Source organism: Pteropus alecto, unplaced genomic scaffold (genome assembly GCF_000325575.1).
Source record: "Pteropus alecto unplaced genomic scaffold, ASM32557v1 scaffold164, whole genome shotgun sequence".
NCBI lineage: Eukaryota > Metazoa > Chordata > Mammalia > Chiroptera > Pteropodidae > Pteropus > Pteropus alecto.
This window is the reverse complement of record NW_006439568.1, coordinates 9,325,889-9,349,065: the sequence shown is the minus strand read 5'-3', so window position 1 is coordinate 9,349,065 and position 23,177 is coordinate 9,325,889. Positions and strand designations below refer to the sequence as shown.

Here is a 23,177-nt window from a genome sequence, read left to right as displayed (position 1 = left end):
TTATAGTGGGAGCGACTCAGCCTTTCCTGTTTATGTGGGTATTTTCTTGTTCTCCAAAGCGTAGGAGTCACTCAGCTAGTTTCTGGATTTCTTTCAAAGGAAATCGCTCCATGTGTAGCTATACATTGGGGGTGTCCACAGAAGCTGGGGAGTTTAGGAGCCTCCTGTATTATCTTTGCAGCCCAGGACTGTTCACTTTGTACGGGATTGCAGACAGAGGGAAGATAATGTGCTGAAAGGGAGGAAATGTTCAGAGAATGACCATCCTCTAGGTTCCTTCTGGCATTTCACTCAGATTCCAGTGTTTAAAACTACTGTTAATATCTTCATTCTGTTTTGCATCCCACTGTCAAATTCATATTCTGAAAACTCCATTTTCTAATGAATATCTTGCTTTAAACATTACCCATTTACTGAATGCCCACTGTTTTAGGCACTTTATTTCATGGAATCTTCACAAGACTGCAAGTTCTGCACCAATGGCCCAAATTTACAGTCGAATAGTGACAAGTAACCCTGTCCCATTTAACTGCACGTTTACTTCTCACTTGACCTGTCTTTCTCAAATCAGGTACTGGTGCAGCATGTCAAGGTTTACTTCAAACCATGCAGTAAATAAGATCGAGCTTCCAGGAGTATTAACATTACTCAAAGATTGTGGTGTGAGATCCATTACTGTATAAATTCTTTCCACCAGTGCCTCTATTCAACTATTTTACAGAGGGCAATAAGAACCTGGAGAAATGTTCCACAGGGCGTCAAACCCAGATGCACTTTTTCAAGCTCTCTGGGTAACTGCAAAGGGCAGTAAGGTTGGGAGCCTTTGTTCTATCTCGTATTTCCTATTACTTCCTCACTTTGTTCTAGTCAATGTCTGGTCTTGCCTCCTATCTTGAACATGGCAGGCATGTTTAAGTCTCAGTTTTTGCTCTAGTCATTCCCTTTCTGAAACACTCTTCCCTTGTACATCCTTGTCTAACATTCTTCAGGCCTGTGCTCAGAACTTTGCTTTCTAAATGAGGTTTACTCTGACAACCCTATTAAAACTGCAAGCTATCTTAACATTAGATTTTTGACATAGACTCTAAGCACCTTGCATAGGTTTGAGTATTACCTTAAGATTGTGTGACCTTTTAATGTCCTGCTAGAGCTGTGCTAATAACGCTAGCCACTAGTCACATATGGTTATTGCACATCTGAAACGTGGCCAGTCTAAACTGGAGTTGTAAAGTACTGGAGATGTGGAAAGTGAAGGAGCCACTCACCAAGGTGAGGCATTAGGGGGTCTGAAAGAGTAAGTAGAATTAGTTCAGTTTGGATTTAGATGGATTGAGGTGCCCTAGATCAGAAAGAAGAACCTTGCCCAAGCATGTGCACCAGGGTGACCTGGAAAAACTGATGTTTATCCCCATTACATAAAGGTTAGCTGCCTTTCAAACTGCTTTTAATTAGTTCATGGGATTTTCACAACTCCTGGGAACAGGTATGATCTCACTTTCATTAGAAGTCGGCAGGGTACTGAGAAGCTGTTTCCAGGGTCTTGGCCTACGGCTTTCTACTGCAGGCATCTGATAGGTCAGCATTTTAGGGACGATCATACTCTAAGTCTCCACCGGTCCCAAACCAAATACTCATGGTCCTGCTGTATGCAAAATGAAACCATTCACTTTACTTACTACGCTGAGCCATCTTTCAAATCTTAGCATAAGCTTTTTATCACGTGAGAACTTTCTGGACTAACCCTGGGTATTTTGGCATGCTGTGTTCCAGGGTCCCAACAATCTCAGATTAGATTATAATTCTTTAAGTGGTGAGCCCTAAAGTTTTTTCGGTTTTAGGATAATTGATGCTTAGTCAACACTTTTTCCAATTATCAACAGCATTCAATTCGTTATAGTTTAAGCCCTGACTTAAGCATAAAGTCTTAGTTTGTAAAGCTCACAGCTGGGGGTGAGACAGATCAGAGTTTTGAATACAAAGGTGGGAACATTCCAATTTAACAAATGTCCTGGCCTTCAGTATGCTTTTCAGATGAACCCAGGAAATCTCCAGAACATGCTTATCGGCTTTGTTTAGAGCTCAAGGATATACACCCACTGGCATGTCATAATGTGGACGTACTTAGGCGTTAACAGGGTGTTGTTACCTCTTTTTAGGCGTTCTGCTCCAAAGATCCTTCAGCACCTGTTGGTTTCATTTTAGAGTCTACATCTATCCAAGTTTCAGATCACATGGCTCTTCTCTTAAACTAAGTCTTTCACTTTTTAGTCTAAGATATTTTGAAAAATTCATTTATAATTTGCATGGATAATTATTCTACATAAGGCACAATGAACTTCTTCACCAATGTTTTCCAGGGTTACTAACTGAATAACCAATACTCCAAAAATTTACAGCTTATAACACAACTTTTATTAGAAAAGTTATACATAACATAGCATCAACTATTTTCAAGAACAATATTAAACCCAATAAGCAACAAAAACCAGACTAACAAAATGTGTAACAAGAAACTAATGACCTTCTATAATCATTCAATTATCTACAATGTCTTTTTACAAAGGGAGAAAAATCCATGGTTTACAGGCACATCATATTGAAAATAAAGCTGCAATAGCAAGTTTATACAATTACCATCTCAAGAAAATGAATCATCAAAACAGTAATTACGAGTTCACAAATTTAAAACATTTCACATAATTTTAAATTACTGGATATACACTGAAGTCTGAGTTTCAAAAATGATTTTTTTCTCCACAAAGTGCCAACACTTAAGCTAGAACTTTCAGTGTGAGTAATTTTGCCCTAAAAAGTTAAGACACGTTTTGATAATCATAATAGTCACATAATTTCTGGTGCTATCTGATCTGTTAATAATAAAGCCTTTATTTGGATGTTTTCACTTAAATTATAGGAAACTGGATATAGGATTTCTGTTGCAAAGCTATTAAAGTTCCAAGCACAGGAGTGTGCAGCGTTGGAAAAAGAGGTCAGTAATAAAACTTATAATAAATATCAGAAAAGCCATCCGTTTTTACAGCATTGTCTGCTGAAAGGTTAAGTCAACCAGGTGTACAATTTCCCATCAGTCTGTCCTTTGAGTTGGCATAGCAAATTCTATTTTCATGATCTGAATATTCAAATATATCCAAACATCTTTTTAAAACTTTGATTTATAGCCCCTGGAAAGTTATAAAGGTTTTTAAAATTCATTCTATTCTAAAAAGTCTATTTCTGCTCATTTTAGAGCTTCACTAAAACAGATTTCAGGATAGTACGGTCCATTAAAAAGATTCGAATGGAATGATTTATCAAATAGAACACTTTAAAGCAAGTTCTATCTTTTTGTAGCTGAAGGGGATTAGTTACAACACGATTTCACACACCCCCTTGGTCATTATGGAATTCTACTTTAAAACCTATCTCAGTATTTCAAGAGGACAATCTGTGTTTTGGAAACCACCCCTAAGTACTGGTTACCAAGAAGACTGCCGGTATTACTGACGGGAAAAGACAATTCTTTCTGTCAAAGACAGACGCACTCCATAGTTCTTAAACTGTCGGGATTTTTCCTGACAAGTTTTCTTTTCCAGTGCAGTAACGGAGAATTAAGATAAAAATCCTGATTTTTCAACTGCTACTCAAAGTTATACGTGCGTGCCAATATTGCACACATCTGTTCTGAGCTGTTAATCTTCTGGGTCCTTGAGGTGCTCGTTTTCTCCATCAGAACACAATCTATAAAAGCAGTTTCCCTTAAAGATGAAACTGACAAATTTAAAATACTGGAAAAAATGAAGGAAAAAGGCAGAGAGAGACTTTGTACAGACAACAATCTAGATTTTCTGAAAGGGTTTTGTGTGCCCTACACATGGGGGCAATTTGTACACACTAGTGACCTGAACACTAGCTCTAGTGCCGCTAAGCTGCTCAAACCATGTGGAACCTGGGCCCAGGTGTGGCGATGATGTCGCTGTAGGGCTCCTCCTGTGCCAGCTCAACAGCTTGCTGCTTTTTCAGGACCAGGAAGCTGTAGAACTTCGCCGCAGCCTGCTTCCTGTTCGTGTTCCGACATAACTCAAGCAAACTGATAGACTCGGCACCTGTTTTAGCAAGAGCTCGCTGAAAAAAAAAAAAAAAAATTAAAAGTGATCTGCACAGGAAGATGCCAATTTTGGATTCTAGAGAAAGCACACTGCTTCTTTATTCTGTTGGGAGTAGACTTTTTTGAGCAGCACAAAGTGATTCTCATTAATTAAGAAGGTAAAATGCTACAGTAAGTCTAAAACCACAAATACAAGAAATAAGCAGTTTCGAGAAATATTAAAATGACTCATTTCTCTGGACATTTAATATGATACAATAGCAAAATCTGGCACTTATAGTTCTCAGTCTATCTATCTTTTGAATCTATTTTGGGAAACCTTGAGCAGCTTGCCTAGTATGTCAGATGCTCAAGCAACCTCCTCTGATGCAGTAAGGCCCAAGGGTAAGTGACATCTGACACTACCACGAATGGACAAATTTAATGTTTGGAACACATTAAATTTGCTCAATCAAATATAAGATGGAGACACATAAAGGAGTACCATAAATCACCACCACAGTTCTGCTTTGCAAGAGAACCACAGGAAAGTAGTCACTGGAAACCTGCCAGGCTTCTTACTCTTGGCCTAACAGTTTAAAATATGTTCTGGAAAAAGTTTCACAAAGGTAGGTTTTCTGGTTATAGCATATAACTTTTTTTTTTTTTTGAGTGAGCAATGCCCAAAATCTGTGATGAAAACTTTATCCAGGCATACCTGAAGACCATGAAGCATCTGCTGAGTCCTTTTGTTCCATCTTCGTTCTTCTTGATCCTGATCACCCCCTGAAGCATCTTCATCCTGAATAAAATTGAACCCCCAACACGTACTTTAAGAAAATGCTGACAAACCAAAATATTTCTACATCGCCTGAGAGCTCTAAATTAAACTATCTTATTTTGAGTAGGAGAAATTATACTTGATGCTGCTGAAAAATCACATAGATTTAGTAGAAGTTTGTCTTTCTTAAATTACAAAAGAAAGTCCTCTGTACCTGCAAGCAAACATTTGGCTGAATATATGATTCTGTACTGGTCTATAAGGATGTGGTCTACACAGCGTGGTCCATGGACTATTGCTGGTTGGTGAGCTGTTGGTTATTTGGCCCCTGTTAAGATAAGGAACTTATGCTGGGATATAAATCAACTATGCCACTAAACACAGTTTATTTCAACTGAATTTTTTTTTTTAATAGCATGGTATTGTAGATGATTCCTAATCTCATTGTGGACCAGTACCAAAGAACCCACAAACTAGCAAAAATGAGTAAGCAGTACTGGTCTACATGATGTTTTAAAAGAAATGATATACTTCACTCAAGCCGCCTAGCTCCTAGTCACCTGCTACCTACCTAAATGACTTTCTGAAATTGGTGTGGGGCAGGAGCTGAGATGCAACCAGGCTAAAACAATATATCACGTTCCAAAGAGCCAGAAGTAAAAAGCTTTACACATAACAGGAAGCACAATTTCAAATGTTGATTCCGTACTAAGTCTACAATACTGGCACACACTCGCACCTACGCTCCAGTAGCTCCGGGCTAAGTCTGACTTAAAACAACGTAATGCTCCTATTACATTCTAAGCACTAAGTGGTTATGATATCTATAGCTGGCATAATAAAAAATCACAAATATAAACACATGAAAATGTGTCCAATGCATAACCTTTAGTCTTGGAAGAAATTTTAAAAACTTCAATGCTACCTGGAAGACACTTTAAACTTAAAGAATATATTCTAAGTCTTATACAACTTCAAGACTGAACAGCCAAAACATGCCTCAGGAAAAGGAAAATCCATTCCTAAAACACTTCTACTGTTTTAAGTCATTCAAGCCTTCAATCTATTTTAGCCAAGTCATATCCCACCCCGGTCTAATGAAAACAAAACCCACACATACAAATGAGAAATGTTTGGATATTTGATTTCCAGGCCACAGTTAACAGTAAGAAATGACCAGAAGATAAAAGCAGCTACAATTTAGAAGCCAAGCAAAATATCAGTGAAAGGCAGTCCCATGTCCTTCAAAAGCCCACAAGGGAGCCAAAATTTGATGTTCTTAAGGATGAACTAGATCACTAGAATGTGACTACATTCTTACATTTTGCTTATGTCTGAACAATTTTCATCACTCTGATGCTCAGTTATCTCCAATATGAAAAGTAAAAGAGCTGGATGGAGATTTTCACTAAAGCTTGAATGGGAATTTATTCATTAGAGCTCACTACAACGTTACTTTACCTCCTCCTCTTCGTCATCTTCTTTCTCCTTCTCTTTCTCCTTCTCTTTTTCTGGCAGAAGTTCTAACTCTGGAATTAACTGACAGATGTTTGGAGGCTCTTCCGGAGGCAGCTCTACAGGAGGTATTTCCATCTGCTCTACCTGCTGAGGCTTAAAGTAATGAAAATAAGGCAATTTAAGATGTACACTTTAAAAGCAGCTTCTTTTAAATATGCAATATATTCTGCTAAAGTTTTCAAAATGAGAAATACTGGGGTCATATTGCCATAATTCCTCACAATTGAATACAATATACATCTTTTTTTTTTATTGTAAAGCTACAACAGAAAAAAGCAGCGTCATCTTAGAAAAGTGGTTTTTATACTTTTTAGTTATTTTCTTATACTTACTTAAAACTCTATGTGAGAATTTGCAAATAAGAAAAATATAGTAAAAATCCCCCAAATTTTCTGTAGTAGCATTTTAGGAAAAAAACACAAAACCCACTGAACTCCAGGACAGTACAAAAAAGCTTTACCATCAATTAGCCTGGTACTACCAACCATTACTGCATAAAATTGCCTGAAGCTAGCACAACTCAGCTTGGGCTCTAAATAAGAGCCTTGGAGCTCCTATGGCAGCAAATAGGAATAAGGAGACTTATTTTTCTAGGTCCAGCTCTTGAATTTCCTTCCTCAGGCTTTAGTAATAGTTGAAAACATTAAAAAATAGTCTGTAACAAACCAAAGGAATGGTAAGGGAACAATACCAGGAGAGTGGTACTAGAATAACTCACTCATTTACCTATTCCCATTCCTATTCCTGAGCTCAAAAGAAAAATGCTCTTTTTGACAACTTAGCACCAGAGGGCACAGAGAAGTGGTTCTTAAAACTGGCAGAGTATTCTTCTGCAATTATCTCTTAATGGAGGCTAAACCAAGAGACTAAGGTTCCCAAAGAGCTTCTCTTTGCTCAGATTCATTTATTCTATAGAATTAGGTTGGGAAATACTAAACCAGACCTTATTTCCTTTATGCTTGTTTTAATTTTCCTATTTTAAGTGAACCTAATGATAGCTGGTCTGAATAGAGTAGCCAGATGTTACTTTTTTTTTTAGTAATTTGAAAAATATATTGATTACTTAGTAAGAAAGCCTAAAACTGCCTAGTACTAGAGATATGCAGGAATGTTTGCTAAAGATTAAGCCAAAAACTGGAACAGAATAGAGCTCCCAGGAATAAACCCACACAGAAATAGTCAATTAATTTACAACAAGCCAAGAATATACAACGGGGAAAGGATGATCTCTTTAATAAATAGTGCCAAAAAAACTGGATCCCTGATTTCTGCCACCAAACACAAAATTAAACTCAAAATAAAGACTTTTAATTAAGACCTGAAACCATAAAACTCCTAGAAAAAATCTTAGGCAGTAAGCTCCTTGACAGTGATCTTGGCAAATATATTTTGAATCTGACATCAAAAGCAAAGGCAAAAATAAACAAGTCAGACTATATCAAACAAAAAAGCTTCTGCAAAAGATACCATCGATAAAATATTTGCAATTGATATTTTAGCCATTAACCGCTTATCAGATAAAGAACTCGCACAACTCAAAAAATAAAAAAATAAAAAATCTGATTTGAAATGGGCAGAGGATCTGAACATTTCCCCAAAGATATAGAGATGGCCAACGGATACATAAAAGATGCTCCAATCTCATTAGTTATCAGGAAAATGCAAATCGAAACCACAATGAGATGTCACCTCGTACCTGTCAGAATGACTACTATCAAAAAGGCAAAAAATAAGTGTTGGCGATGATGTGAAAAGGGAACCCCTGTGCATTACTTGTGAGAGTGTACATGACCGCAGTCAGTATGGACACTCTTTAAAAAATGAAAACCACAACTACCATATGATCCAGCAATCCCACTCCTGGGTATTATCTGAAGGAAATAAATTCACTACTACCTCAAAAAAATATATGCACCCCCATATTCATTGCAACATTATCGAAAAAACCTAAGCGTCAGTCAGTGGATAAAGAAGATAAGATATACACATACAATGGAATATTATTCAGCCATAAGGAGGAAATCTTGCCATTTACAACATCATGGATGAACCTTGAGGGCATTATGCTCAGTGATGGAAGTCAGAGAAAAACAAATACTATATATTATTGCTTACATGTGGAATCTAAAAATGCCAAACTCATAGAAGCAGAAAGAATGATTGTTACTGGGGGCTGGGGGAAAATGGGGAGACGTTGGTCAGAGGATAACTTAGTTATAAGATGAATAAGTTCTGGGGCTCTAATACACAGTATGGTAATTACAGTTAATACTGTATTATATACTTGGAAGTGGTTGAGAGTAGATATTAAAAGTTCTTATCACACAAAAAAGTGAACTATGTGAGGTGACGAATGTTAACTAAACTTATTGCAATCATTTCACAATATATATGTGAAATCAGTTTTTCACCTTAATAGTGTTATAATGTTAATTATTTCTCAATAAAACCAGAGAAAGAATGCTCAATCTTGTTGATAAAGGAATGAAAATAAAATAAATAAAATAAACCAGAACCCAGTTCAGTGTTAAGCATGTCATACTAACTAAGGATGCTCACTTTAGGCCACCATGAAGCAAGACTATCCAGTAAGAGTCAGAAAGACTGAAAATTCCCAGAGCATGTTCTCTCATTTTAGGTGCATTGTGCTTGAATCCTCAGCTGCCATTTTTCCTCTCTAGGCTCAGTCCTTTGCATTTTCTGCCTAAACTATTTTACAAGAGCTCCTTAAACAACGCCTTATTTCTAGGGATTTAAAATGAATACCCCCCAACACTATGATGGAGAGAGATGCTTGCTTACAGGGATCACAGGCTCTGGGTCAATTTGTCCCGCTTTTCGCTTAACTCCCTGAGGTGGTGGTGGGGGCATGGCTGACTCATCCAAGTTTGTTCTGCTGGTTTCCATCACTGACTCCTGGAGGCGGCTTGGCTCTTCCAAAATGGGCTCATCTGCAATTGGTCATATGAAGAGAAGAGTTAGGTCATACAGTCTTAATATTTTAGGACCATTTACTTTTATCATTAATACACAGGTACTTTCTCAAATGAAGATGGCTGAATAAAATTTTACCTCCACAAAGATAATTCACTTTATAACAATACAGTTAAAGGTGGGAAAAGGCCTTAAAAGGACAAGTCCCACCTACAGTGCAATGCAGGACAATCCTTTAGCAGACTATCACTCATCCAGTCCTAAAAAGAGACAGCTTCATCTCTAACAAGGCAATCACATGTAATAATATAATAAGGCATGTATTTCCCTGTCCAAAAATACGTGAGTCTACTTCTTTGTTCCTGATTTCTTTCACTCTGTCAATACATAGATAAATTTTAAGCCGAATGTTTATGTAAAACTTCATCAGGAAAACTATTCCCACAGAACAGACCGATAACATCACGCTGCTGATGTTGTTGCTGCTGGTCCTCTCTGGGAACCTCTGGATTTTCAAATTCTTTGAGGAATTCATCCAAATTATCAGCCTCTCCTCCTTTCCTCCTTTTTCTAAGGTCTTCTGGAACTAGAGGTGTAAGACAGCGTGTAAAGAGCTATAAAAAAATGTTAAGAAAACACCTCAATTATAAATCACATTAACTGATAACTCACCACTGACATTTCTATTTTCCATGTTTTAATAAACAGTTGTAATCAGTATACATATGATTTAGAATGATTTCTACTTAATGTTATTAACATTCACACTTCATTCCATCTTAAAATGATTTTAAATACAGGATTTCAAATTATAATGGCAATTTTAGAAAAGTTGAAAAAAATAAAATTTTGATGCATTATCTTGTAATTCAGAGATAACACCTAAGTTTTAAATTTATTTGCTTACAGTTTACTTTCATATTGATACACTTAAAACCCAATCTAACTGTAATCGTCAAATAGTTTTCTTTACAAAGTGCTTTTTTCACTTAATAGTATATGGTACTCATTAACTATCATTTTAATGTTTTTCATGACTGCATAATATTCCAAGTGGAGACAGGTGTGTGTGTGTGTGTGTGTGTGTGCACACGCGTGGGTGTGTATAGGTATCTCAAAAATGAACCATTTTTCAATATTTTGTTTCTTTTTAAAAATTTAACTGTAAATAACAATGTAATGAACATTTTCACAGAAATGGCTTTTCTGTATTTTGAATTACAGAAAATTTCCTCTTTCTTAGGAAAAACTGTAAGACAACTGAGTCAGAGAATACAAATCTTTCAAATCATTATATGACTGTGCTTTCAATAAATAGCAGTTTACCATAGTCTTGCTACTCTGAAACACTTAAATTTAGAATATAGTAAAATATAAAGTAAAATCAATTGGCTATATGCATATTTCAACTTTAGAAAGAATAAGAGCCTAACAGCACCATGCCACTCATCAGATGCTTCAGAACCTTGCTTTGGAATATACTGGAACCTAAAGCAAGCAGAAAAGGGCTTATTCTCATAAAGCCAGAATTCTTAATTGTGGGAACACTAGAACTACCACGTTTTGGCCAGAAAGCAACATCTAAAGATTGTATAGACTTGAAGCACAGTATACACTAAGGCCACAGAACAGTTTATCATAGGAGGTTGTGGAGAACTATTATTAAAAATGCTAGTAGCTTTTTAGTACAGAGAAAAATCATTCTACATTTTTTAGAGATGCAGGTGTCACTTATCATGATCTTTTAGATCAAGTTATGTTCAGAATACTGTGGTTTAAGAAAGTTACCATATAGCTGAAAAATAACTGATCAAAAATGGTTCACATGAAGGTTTTAAAAGTATTTTTTTAAATGGTCAAAATGTATATGAAATAAAAAATTCTCCAAATTATATTACCTTCAGTAGTCTGTTATTCCACAAAGGCTGGGCAGGTAAAGAGAAGAGTTTTTCCACTCCCCCCGTCTCTTTCCACATCATCAATTTCTTGGTGGGTGGTGCCAGGTCCAAAGTAGTAACAATATCAGAATAATCACTAAGTTGGGCTCTAATTGTCTTACTATCCAGCTCTTTCACACTGTCAACAATTAGCTTCCTCTTCCTTTTGGCTTTTGTTTCTTTGACTTAAATGATAAAAGAAAATAAAGTCATTTTCCTGACAGGGCAGCATGAAAGGCACAACAACCAGACTGGGTCTCATTGTATCCCAATGTTCTACACATTTACTAGAAAAGTTAAGCCTTATGAAGGCAGAATTGGTTTTAAATGAGGTTTCCCAAGCACCATATAGAAAAGAGGCTGGCATACAATAGGTGCTCAACAAAACTTTGCTGAATAACTAAATGAATACATATTTAGTACAAAATGTGTAAAATAATTTAAGAGCTAATACATATTCGCCCATGTAGCTTTATACTGTAAACATGGCACATAGCATACTTGGACTTAAGTACTGGGTTCTGCCACTTATTGAGTGACCACTAAGAAGAGTTAACCCTATCTTCCTTACCTCTTCATTTTCCCACTTGAAATATGGCCAAGCACTTATAGGAGTTGTAAAATACTTAGTATACTGTCTGGCATATGGACTGAGACCTCCATAAGTGGTTGCAATTACTATGATTTTTATTGGAAAAGTTACAACTCGTATATGGCAGTTCTACAAGCGGCTTGACGAAGTGAAACAAGCTCAAATACAGTCAGATGGACCTCGGACTCCAGGTCCAGGACTATCACAGATACCTTTTATATATTCACTTCTAACCTTTACTAAAACCTTTGCAAAGTGGGCAGCATTATCTCAATTTCTGAAGACATAAAAAGCTCATGGGATTAAATAAACTCCTCAAGATTCCATCCAATAAGACATACTATATATCACAGGTTTTATATATAAAATATTCCTGTGGTTCAAAGTTCAAGATTCAAAAAGATGTTACAGAGTGACATTCTTTGTCTAATCCCTGTCCTCCAGCTACTGAAGAGTTTCTGTCTCTGAAGCCAAAGTTCAAGTTCTTAAAACAGACGGCCAAGCCCAACTTCCCTATGTTACAAACACTGCAGTGTATCTCCCTTATCTCGTTTAGAATTCTCTGTAATATTTGTCACAGTACAGGTTTTACTTAATCACTCATGTTCCCCTAATTAGTATTTAAGTTCTGTGAGGATAGACTTGTTCATTGTTACATTTTTAGTTCCTAAACAGTCAGGTAGATAGTAAACACTCTTTATAAACCAGAAGCCCAAGTCACAGCTTTTGCCAATCAGATTCTAAGTAGGAAAGTCAAAAGGTAATCTTGTTTCTACTTACAATAACTACATAATGAATTATACTGTAACTTTACAAGTATTCTAGCCCATTGTACCCATAAACCATCTAGAAATTTTGAGTTTCACGTTCAAATTATATACCTCAAATTGCTTCTCTTAAGCAGCACTCTCACCCCATTAAATGTTTTCTATGTTTCTTAATAAGCACTGAAAGAAACAGGAGATTGCTTTTAGAACCTTTACTATTAAAAAAGTATTTTTAGGTTTTCTTAAATTGCAGCCCTACTATATAGAATCCAGAACTTTGGAAAATAATTGATTAATCAGTCCTATACTTTACTATAAAGTTTTCTAATTGTTACATATGTGCCCTGCTAGCATTATGGGAATCCCAAAAGACTAAGATACATATTAGAAAACTTGTTCTATATGTTTATATTTCACAGCAACTTATATATTCTATAATTATATATGAATTAAATAAAGGTCCTACGATAGGTGACAGAGAAAGCAGCTTAGTTATCTAAAATGAGAGTAGCAGAATGATCAGTGAACAAGAGCCAGAGCTAGGACCTTATGTTCTAAGTTTTGTAAGTCAAAAAGTATGCTTACCAGTGATATCAATAGGTTCCAAAGCAAAGGCTTCTTCTTCATTTGGAACAAGTGTTGTTTGATCAGTCATGGTTGGCATAGGTTCAACAGGATCCACTGAATCAGGACTATCAGGCCCACCCACTATAAAAACAAAAATTTGGTCACAAAAGGCTCAGGTATTTGATATATATCCTACAAATGGGAAAAAAAAAACCCATCTGTGAAACAGAAAAACCCACTGGTACCAAGAAAAAAGTTTTCTAGCTATGAGGAAGTCCCTCCAGAGTTGAACCCACTGGCCAAAAAAGGAGGAGTGGCATAAACACCTAAAAGAATCAGAATAAGCAATCAATCATAATCACTATTTTTAAGAAGATTCATAGTTCATTAAAAGCTTAAACTTTTAGTCTGTGGTCTTCTATGTTAAATGTCCTTCTGGATATCATACACTCATGCCCAGATCACTGAACCTGAAATGCTTACTTGATACGTTATCATCCTCATCCATATCATCATGAGCAGGCTGTTCGGGCAACATAACCCCTGTCTCAGACAGGGCAGGGGGATCATCAAAGATACCACCATCATTATTACTAATAAGTTTGTCATCTGAAATAGAGAATGTAATTGTTATAATTTTTGAAAAAAATACTAAAAGAACAACAGCTAATCACTAGAAAAATGTTAAAATGGATTAAAAAATTTAAATCTATTCAATTTGCATGTTTCTCTTCATGGTAGTGTACAAAAGTATAAACAGTATATAAAAATATTCCTCATTCCTAATTTATATTTTCTAGTTTACGTCTCTATTTTAAAACATATTTACTTAACATAGATATCAAACACAAATATAGCAGTTTTAAGAACTAGGAAAATTAAAAACCCTGAGAGAAGCACTTTTAAACAGAATGACATTTTTAGGCTAGTTTTACAGAAAACTTCTACTGAACAAAATGGTCACAATTTACACATATATATCTAGAGAGTTATTTACTCAAGACCCAGAATTAGCGACTGCTCTAAACACTGCATAAAGAAAATTGTTAGAATAACCAACTCGCTGTGACCTACCTAATATACCACCATCATTTCCTTCTCCAAAATTGTCATCCTTATATTGGTCTTCATACTCTAAATGGTTAATTTTCTCATTCAGATTGCTGGTGCTCTGTTCAGGCTCTAACAGGAGGTTAGAAGCATTGGTGCTTACTAACATGTCATCATCCTCAAAAGCACTGCCTTCTCTCATTATCTCACGATCGTCCATTCCAAAGTCACCTGAACAAATTTTAGTCAAAATCATTAGTTGAAAAAGTTAAAAGCATCACTGTTACAAAAGAAAAACAATCTTTACAATTTTAAATCTTTAGCATTTATATTTCATAAACTGATTCTGAGGCATGACTAGCAAATTCAACTCCAAGATCCAAACTTAGGTTACTGTAAATGTCAAATACATCTAAATATATATGTCTGTTAGGTTGCATTAACATTCATAGACTTAAACTTTCTTGTTAAGTTTTCATCAAGAAAAGAATGGTTTGCTACTATTCCAAAAAAAATAGTAGGTACACAATGCAACTGTTCCAAAATACTTTAAAAGCATGTAACACTTTAATGTTGGCACTTGTCACACAAATCAATGCATAGGTCCTATCACTGTGTACAGGGAGCAGGTGTAGGCAAAGAATAAACTTTGAAGTTTGGTGCATAAATGGAAATGATGCTTAATATACTGGTAGGAAGGCAAATTCTCCTGATGAAAATGCCTAAGATGAAATTTTAAGTCTTTCCGTCCATGAATGTTAATACATGCCTGGTTTTCTTTTTCAAAAGACAAACACAATTATACATTATAGCTAGTGGCTAGTGATTTACCAAAATCATTTTCTTGTAGGATACTGATGTTCCCAACTTCTTCTCTCATGGTTATCTCTTCTACTCTACTCTGGTTCAGGCTGAACTGCTGGGCCACATCGATGTCACTATAAAATTATTTCAAATACATTTTAGTCAAGTCTCATTGTAATATATTTATAAGAAAAATAATCTCAAGTGTCTCTGGAAGAAAAAAACATACAACCTATCAAGGTTTTAGGAGCCTTAAAATTTAGTACTAAGTAAATGACTTGGAAATTAATCTGTACTTAAATTTTAAAGCCATCAGTGACCAGGCAAGCAACATATCATATGCTGAAATCACTACATAAAGCAATATGGTATAGAGAGGAAAAACTTAGCAATACATGGAACAGATAGGCATAGGTTTTTATCAGGGCCCTGCAACTTACAGGCTATGTGAACTCTGAACTTTCCAGGCTTTTCTGAGACTGTTTCTTCCTCTAACAGATAACTTTTCATATTGTTTAAAAATATTAAATAAATTTAAAAAAACGTAACGTTAAACACCAATCTGCAGTATCATTGGCCACATGCAGAATGTAAATAGTTCACAACAAATCACCAGGCTTGTTTGGCAAATAAGTAGCAAGGAAAAACATAAGAGAGACGCCAAGAGCTGGTATATATTTTTTAAAAGAGACTTATGAGACATACCAACTAAGTGCAGTCACAGACTCTGCACAGACCCTAACTCAAACAAACTGGAAGAAAGGAAAAAAGGCACTGTCAACTGGGACATCTGAACACTGACTGGATATTATATTAAGAAATTACTATAATTTTTCTAAAGGTTTGATGTTATGTCTTAAAATTTTTTTCCTCTAAAGAGATAAATACTGATGTATTTACAGATAACATATGTAATATGCTTTAAAATAATCCAGTAGCAGTTGGAAGGTGAGTTGGGAAAATACATATTAAATAAAACTGACAATATATTGATAATAAAAAAAGCTGGATGATTAATACTTGGGATTCATAATACTAATCCCTCCACTTTTCTCTATGTTAAAACATTTCCATGTTAAAAAAAAAAAAGAAGTAAAAGAGGAAAGAAACAGTAAAGCGGCTAGGTAGTGCCTAGCACTAATTAACACACAAAAAAACAACATAAATCAAATTTAATTAGGAATAAATCATTTTAAAAAGCAGACAATATTGTCAAAAAATAAATGGACTTGGTAACAGAGTTTTTCTTGGTTGACAACTGTGCAACTTAATTACTTGGACAGTTAGTCACATTCCCTGTCACTGCAATATCAACTGAATTTTGAGGACTTGAGGGGAATAATATACCATAGTATTCTGCTGTAAGGGCCATCTCTGTACAACTTTCTCCCCTTAAATGTGTGTTGTGACAATGACTTTTTCACATTCTTCACAGAAAGTTATTTCATGTTTATTAAAAAAAAAAAAATTGTGGCTGAGAATAGCCTGGCAAAAAAAAATAAAATAAAATAACCAGTAGATGATTTTAATGGATTCCCCTGAAGAAAAATCATGAAACAATAGTTCAAGTTTACTGACGTCATTATACAAAGCACACACCACAACTGGTCACCTTACATAGCTTTGGCCTAAGCACATCAGAATTCTCTTAACTGTGTTAAAGTTCACATCATTTACACTATTATAGAAGCAGCATTTCTAGGTTATACGTTTCATATTTACACACTATCCTAAACAAAGTACATGTATTTTAGCTGTTAACCCAATGTCAAAACATTCCAAGGAAAACTATACATTTGGAAGGAAGCCAATAACATGTGTTTTTATAGACCAAGTCACCAATTAAAAAAAAAAAAGACATACTCTAAGTCAGGCAGTGGCTGATCAAAGTCATGAAACTCTTCAGGTAAAGTAATTGCATTGTAAGCAGCTTCTCGATTTTCCTCAGGCAGGTCAACAACACCTGGAAAAGAAATGGAAGCTTCAAGGCCTGGCTACATTATACATTATCCAGGGATCAAAGGAAGGTAGTCAGTATAATTTCCTAAGGTTATATTCTAGAAAGTAGAAAAGTACTTTGATGCACAATTATTTTTGTTTTTCTATAATCATAGCTATATAAAAAAGTCAAAGCACTAATTATGTGTTAAGCTAATAAGTCTTTATAAGGATATGAACAAATATAAGTTTTTAAAATAAACGTGAAATTTATGAGAAAAAGGAATGACTGCAAACAAGTACCCCAAATGTTAAGAGAAGTTGGTTATTTTAGGGAAAGTGAGACTAAAAGATTTTCATTTTCTTCATATTTTCCCCTATATTTTTCAGGTTGTCTATAATAAATAGGGACTGCTTCAAAAGATAAAAAAACAAAAACAAAAACAAAAACCCAACAATTATTTAAACAAAAGGCACTTAGTAGCTACGTGTTAAGAAATAATTCAACACAGCCTCTGCCTAAATATTTTACTTTTAAATAAAATCTTAGATCTCAAAAATGTCACTGTTCATACAATAAAACTGAAGTACTAGAATATTGCCTCAGTAGAAACTACTGTAGAAAGCATCTCTCCAATACATTCAGATAATTTAGAATAAAATATCAATGCTTTAAAAAATTACAGAATGATATGAATTCAGATATATCCCCTAGTAATTATCTATGAAGATAAAAGTTTAGAATCATTACCTAAAACAAAATGACAAAAACTTTGAGAACATTTAATAAAAATTTTCAACTTAAAAGTGAATTTAATTTTAAAGATACACTGTACATTAAAATTATTCAGGAAAAAAATTAAAATCCTAAGATTTTTTTTTATCTGAGCTAAATTAAAAAAAATCATATAATTGGTTTTCTACAGTTTAATCTCTGATGCCTGAGTTCTACAAAAGTTGCTGCAAAAGGGGTTAAAAGAAAAAGGCAGCTACAGAGGAAGAACAAAAACGAGTGACTGTCGTAATCACAGAAGTAGAATACTGCCTTGAACGACTGCCTCTCTCAGCCTCACCCTATTTTGAAGGGTCCCTTATACTGCAATGAACATAAAACAAAACATGTTGATTTAGAATATTTTTTAAGCAGTTTTACACACTGAACACGAGAAGCTCCAAAGTTTAAAAAAAAAAAAAAAAGCCAACAACACCTGGCCGAAAAGCCATCTTTATCTTAATGAATGCTTCATTACAGTCTGCAAGGAGATATTTGGCTTTTCTGTGATAGATTCGAACTACTCCGAGTAAAAGATGTCCTGATGTTCGGAGTGCCATCTTCACCTGTGAAGAAAACATTAATATTAATCTAATTTATAAAATTAATTTTCTGGTTTTAGAGGTAATCATACTTCAAACCTTGTACTTTGTACAATTTATAGGCAGTTTTTGCTTTATATCTTCATATTTTTATCATTTATTTGAAGTTACCTCATTTTCACCTAGATTTCTCAGTGCCTTTACCAGTAAATTCCCCAAGTATCCCCAAAGGACAGACTGGCAGTTAATTCATGAATTAAACATGAAGGTAGCTATGAAGTAGGTACTAAGGTGTTCCATGGATTGCTGTTGTGATTAGCAAAATAAAAAGTGTGTGGCACTTTTGGATGCTAATCCAGAGCCACTGCTCCTTGCGAGCTAACTGAAATGAGATTCTGTTTGGGAACTGACTGTCCCCAGCCTCGAAGGATGATTGATTGTCTGAGTCTTCTCTGCTAATGCTTGTTCCTGAGTGGGAGTGTAACCTAGTTCAGCCAAAGAGAAATAAGTTTGTCACAGTTTCTACGATTTTTTTCCAATAAAAGAAAAATGCCCCTCTCTTCCTTCTCCCTTCTGTGTTGTGAGTAGAGCTTGGAGCTGTTTGCAGTCACCCTGTAAACGAGGCCATAAGTATGAGGACAAGAAGCCAACAAACTAAGAATGTGAGTCCTTGAATGACATCACTGAACTTCTGAATCAAACCAAACTAAACCTTGCTATTTCTAAAGTACTAATTAAGTAAGCCTGTTAATTTCCTTATTGTTTAAGCCACTTTTCACCGAGGTTTTATTACCTGGCTGGAAAGCATACTGATAAAAGACAATGGTACCCCATCTTTTTCACCAGAAAATATACTTTTTATCCTGCTTTTTTCAAGGCAGATCTCGATCAATGCTTATGTGAGATGAGATACAGTAGTTGGAAAAAGAATGAGACAAGTAAACACTCAATGTAAATAGAAGGACTCAAAATTCCTCTGGCTATAAGAAAAATTTTTTGAGAGAATAAGACAGCATGAACTCAAACTCTCCCAGATCATTTTCCAAATCACACCATAGAACTTAGCAAATTCTAAGGTAGCAAAGAACATTATTAAATATTTGCTTAAGTTATGATTAGTAAATTGTTATTTATAAAATGAGTTATTTTTAAATTCTATGTATACTCTCTGTATCTAGGAATTCTATTTATGATGATTCTCAGGCTATACATTATGCCCATTTCATGATTTACAGCATAAATTTTGATGTTTACTGCTATATATTTTTAAGTGTATAAAATTATAATAAATTTGTGATAAAATCTAGGACTTAACAGATGATAAATATGATATGAAAAATACCCAATTAAAACACTGCTCCTAATGGAAAATGATCTACTTTTATGATGTGGTCTTAGAAAGTTTAAAATGACTATGACTGCATTTTAAGAAAGGGAGATTTAAAAAAAAAAAAAACACCTTTGTCTGCTATTTTGTTCAGAATTAACAACCTTTAAAAGTGGTGTTTGGACAAAAAAGGCTTTCTTCCTGGGTTAGTTTGGTTCCCAGTTTAGTTGCTAGCTTATGTTGAGTGTAGGTATCATAAACAACAGGCTACATATCCAGGAAAGTTCTGCAGAGGATGCCAGAAGAGGGAAAAGAGAGAAGACATGTAGTTGCGACTGGTCATATGTCTGACACTTGCTCTAAATGATTTAACCAACATTTCCCCATAATAAGAACTACACACCAATAGCAAACATTAGAAATCTTCAGGTCAGTTAATCTTGTGGAAATCTCTAACACAATAATAAAACAAAATTGATCAAATAAAAACCTACTTACAAATGGATCTTAAAGTGTTATTCTCTCTCACATACATTCCACAATCTTTTTACATTACTCGTCACCTTTATGAATGCTTTGTTTTATGGCCGTTGGTGCAAACCTTCATATATCTGATTGTGTCATATTTTGTAGTATCCCTAACAGGGTACAAAGTACTCTGCAAATACTGTGAAAATTTTTTTGTCCTTTTAAGCTAAATCAAGCTCAATATTTGCTTATAGATGTTAAAGATTAGCCACACCTATCAATTAAAAAAAAAAAAGAGCTAAATTTCTCCTTTTCCATTCACTTATCTCAATAAACATACCAATAAAAAAGTAAAAAACATCCTGTTTCCACATAATTTGACCAGCAGTGCCAACTGGTATGATCTCCTCACAGAGCAAATTGTTAATGTATATCAGAAATCTAAATAATATGTTTATCACCTAGCCCATCAATTATGTTCCTGAACATCAATATTAAGAAAAGACTTGTGAAATGTGAACAAAACATTTAGCAAGCAATGTTTACTAAATGATTATTTTTTTTTTTAAAAAATAAAGACCATAAAAATAATCCTACCACCTAGAGAAATCTTTAATAGTACTTTGGCATGCCTTCTAGACTTTTAAGTGTGCATGCACTCATAATTTTTCTTCTTTCTTGTGTGTACATAAAAACTGCACTGTTTTATAACGAGACTGTATTTAGGAAAGGCTTTGTTTGTAACATTATCATAATTTTTAATGGCTGCATTGAATAGCACCAAAGGAATTAAAAAAAAAAAAATTATCCAAAACAACACTGGTAAAATATATCACAATCAAACCACCTAATTACAGGTCCGTAATCCTTTATCTGAAATCTGAAATCCTAATGGCCAAATGTATTTTGGATTAAGAGCTTTTTGAATATTATAAAGCTAACACAGTGCATATGCTGTATACTGAACATTCCCAGGAGCATTTAGAGCAGCCGCCCATAAACATACACATTAATATTTCTGCAGTGAATTTATGAACATCCAAATGATCTTACTTCAAATTTGGTCAAATCTGTTTTTTTTTTTTTTTTTTGTATTTAAGTTCTCTGGATAAGAGACTATGACATTACAATGTAACCATTTAAAATGACAGCAGAGCTATGAACAGAGCTTTTTCTGAATGCAGTCTTGTTACAAAACATTAATTAATGCACTATTTGTGCATACACATAAAAAGGGGGAAAATTATGTGTAAAATACATGCACAAATAAAAGTCTAGAAGGCATATCAAAAATACTGAAGGTTTCTTAAGAACTACTCTTATTTATTTAACATATATGCCCGTATTGTCTAAACTGCCAAATATAAGAGGAAGACTACAGGTCACCTGTTTCCCTCTGTAAAGTTTTAATTTGAACAAAGTTTTGAAATACTGTCTTATAAATAACCTGATAGAAATGTCTTTAAAACCAGTAAATTCCAATTGTCTAAACTGCCAATTATAAGAAGAGTAGCTCTCAATGCTGGGCCAGACAGCTGTGATGTGGTACGTTTCCACAGCGGGACACTCAGTACACGTATGCATAAAAAACAAGGTCCAGGAAAGGACTTTTACAACACAGATGTAATATATATATTATATTCAAGGACTTCCTTTGAGATTAGTCCTACGTACTTTTTCAAGACAACATGTCTATTCTTCAATGAAATGCTAATGATGTTAGATATAATTGCATCTGTGTGTTTTAAAAGGTTCTTTTTCTTGGCAACACAAAACCCTTGTATTACTTTAAGTTATACTATTTTTGAAATCCAAAGGTGAAAACCATTGCTTCAGAAGTTTCAGAGCATGTCAATAAAAGCTCCTCTAGGAACAGAGCAGGATAAGTTAAGGACATTCACGAGGCCTCCGTTCTAGCGGGAGACAGACAGTAATTTTTAAAGAGCACAGCTTACAAAAGTTCTGAAACTGGGAAAATGCTTGTTATCTTCGAGAAACAACAAGTAAGCCTGTGAAGCTTAGGTGGAACAGGTGGTATGGATACTATTTGCTAGGTGGGTAAGATACACCTGACTCCTGCAACCATTTCTACTTAATGGGTCCTTATTTTGAATATTGTAAATTCCTAAACTCACACACATATTTTACTATAAAAATATCTAGAAAGCCGAATATAAAATATTTGAGTACTGCCCAACCACATGTTTATCTAACATTAAAACAGGCAAATGAAACTATCTGTGTACTTATAAGATTTTTTAAAGGAAAGAAAATACCAAACTGGAATTCTGGATAATCTATGGATTCTCTTTGTCTCCAATATACATAGATACCTACTTAAAAAGTTGTTTTATAGAACTCTATTTTACGTATCAATAAACAATCAACAAAGTGAATAAAAATATCGACATCAATCATACCTTTGGTGAGATGATACTCTCCACACTGCTCTCTAAATTACACTCAAACACATGGGCTTTGGTCAGCTTCTTATCCCAATGGGCCGCCAGCCAAATTTTGGCCAGAGGCCCTCTTTTACTGAGGACAAAATGTGCGTAAAACATTGTTCCGGTTGACTATAAAACAAGAGGAAATCTGAAGAGGAAAAAAGTTAATATAAATACCATGTAAGAATTGAAATATTTTTTGAGACATATAAAAAAAATCTGAAAACAAAATTTCCCATTCTTTTTAATATGAAAACTGTAAAAGGCTTGAATAGAGCATGCGTTTAAAAAAAAAATGGCAACCTATTGCTTTAATTTTAGAATAAGAAAAAGACCCCAAAATATTAAGAGCTAAAAGGCAACAGGACCAAAGAGTCAAATTACTTTCATGCCTATCATCTTAAAATAAAAGGGCTACTTTAAAAAAAATAAACGAAAACTGTCATCAGAAAACTCTTAATTCTTTTTAAAGTTCCAAAGTGTTAGTTCCATTTCTATGCTGATTACTGCGGAAATAGTCTGCTTCTGGCCAAATGCTATAGAATATATTCTTCATGGCAAGAAAAAAGACTGTCCAAGAAGAAAACACTCAGGCACAAATACTAATAACCAATGCAGAAACTTCCATTCTTAGACCCCCATTAAAAAC

At 34.7% G+C, this 23,177-nt stretch overlaps 1 protein-coding gene across 1 annotated transcript; it reads right to left on the bottom strand.

The window, feature by feature from the left end:
• Positions 1-2,389: 2,389 nt before the first annotated feature.
• On the bottom strand, positions 2,390-22,678 carry RAD21 (RAD21 cohesin complex component). Its single transcript, XM_006916599.3, has 13 exons — positions 22,502-22,678; positions 18,181-18,310; positions 16,898-16,997; positions 15,062-15,168; positions 14,255-14,461; positions 13,664-13,789; positions 13,199-13,321; positions 11,216-11,439; positions 9,772-9,931; positions 9,186-9,334; positions 6,327-6,476; positions 4,803-4,886; positions 2,390-4,122 (listed from the first exon to the last, which is right to left on the bottom strand). Exons 1-13 carry the CDS (start codon positions 22,643-22,645, stop codon positions 3,931-3,933), a joined length of 1,896 nt encoding a protein of 631 aa, XP_006916661.1. The 5' UTR covers positions 22,646-22,678; the 3' UTR covers positions 2,390-3,930.
• Positions 22,679-23,177: the final 499 nt, after the last annotated feature.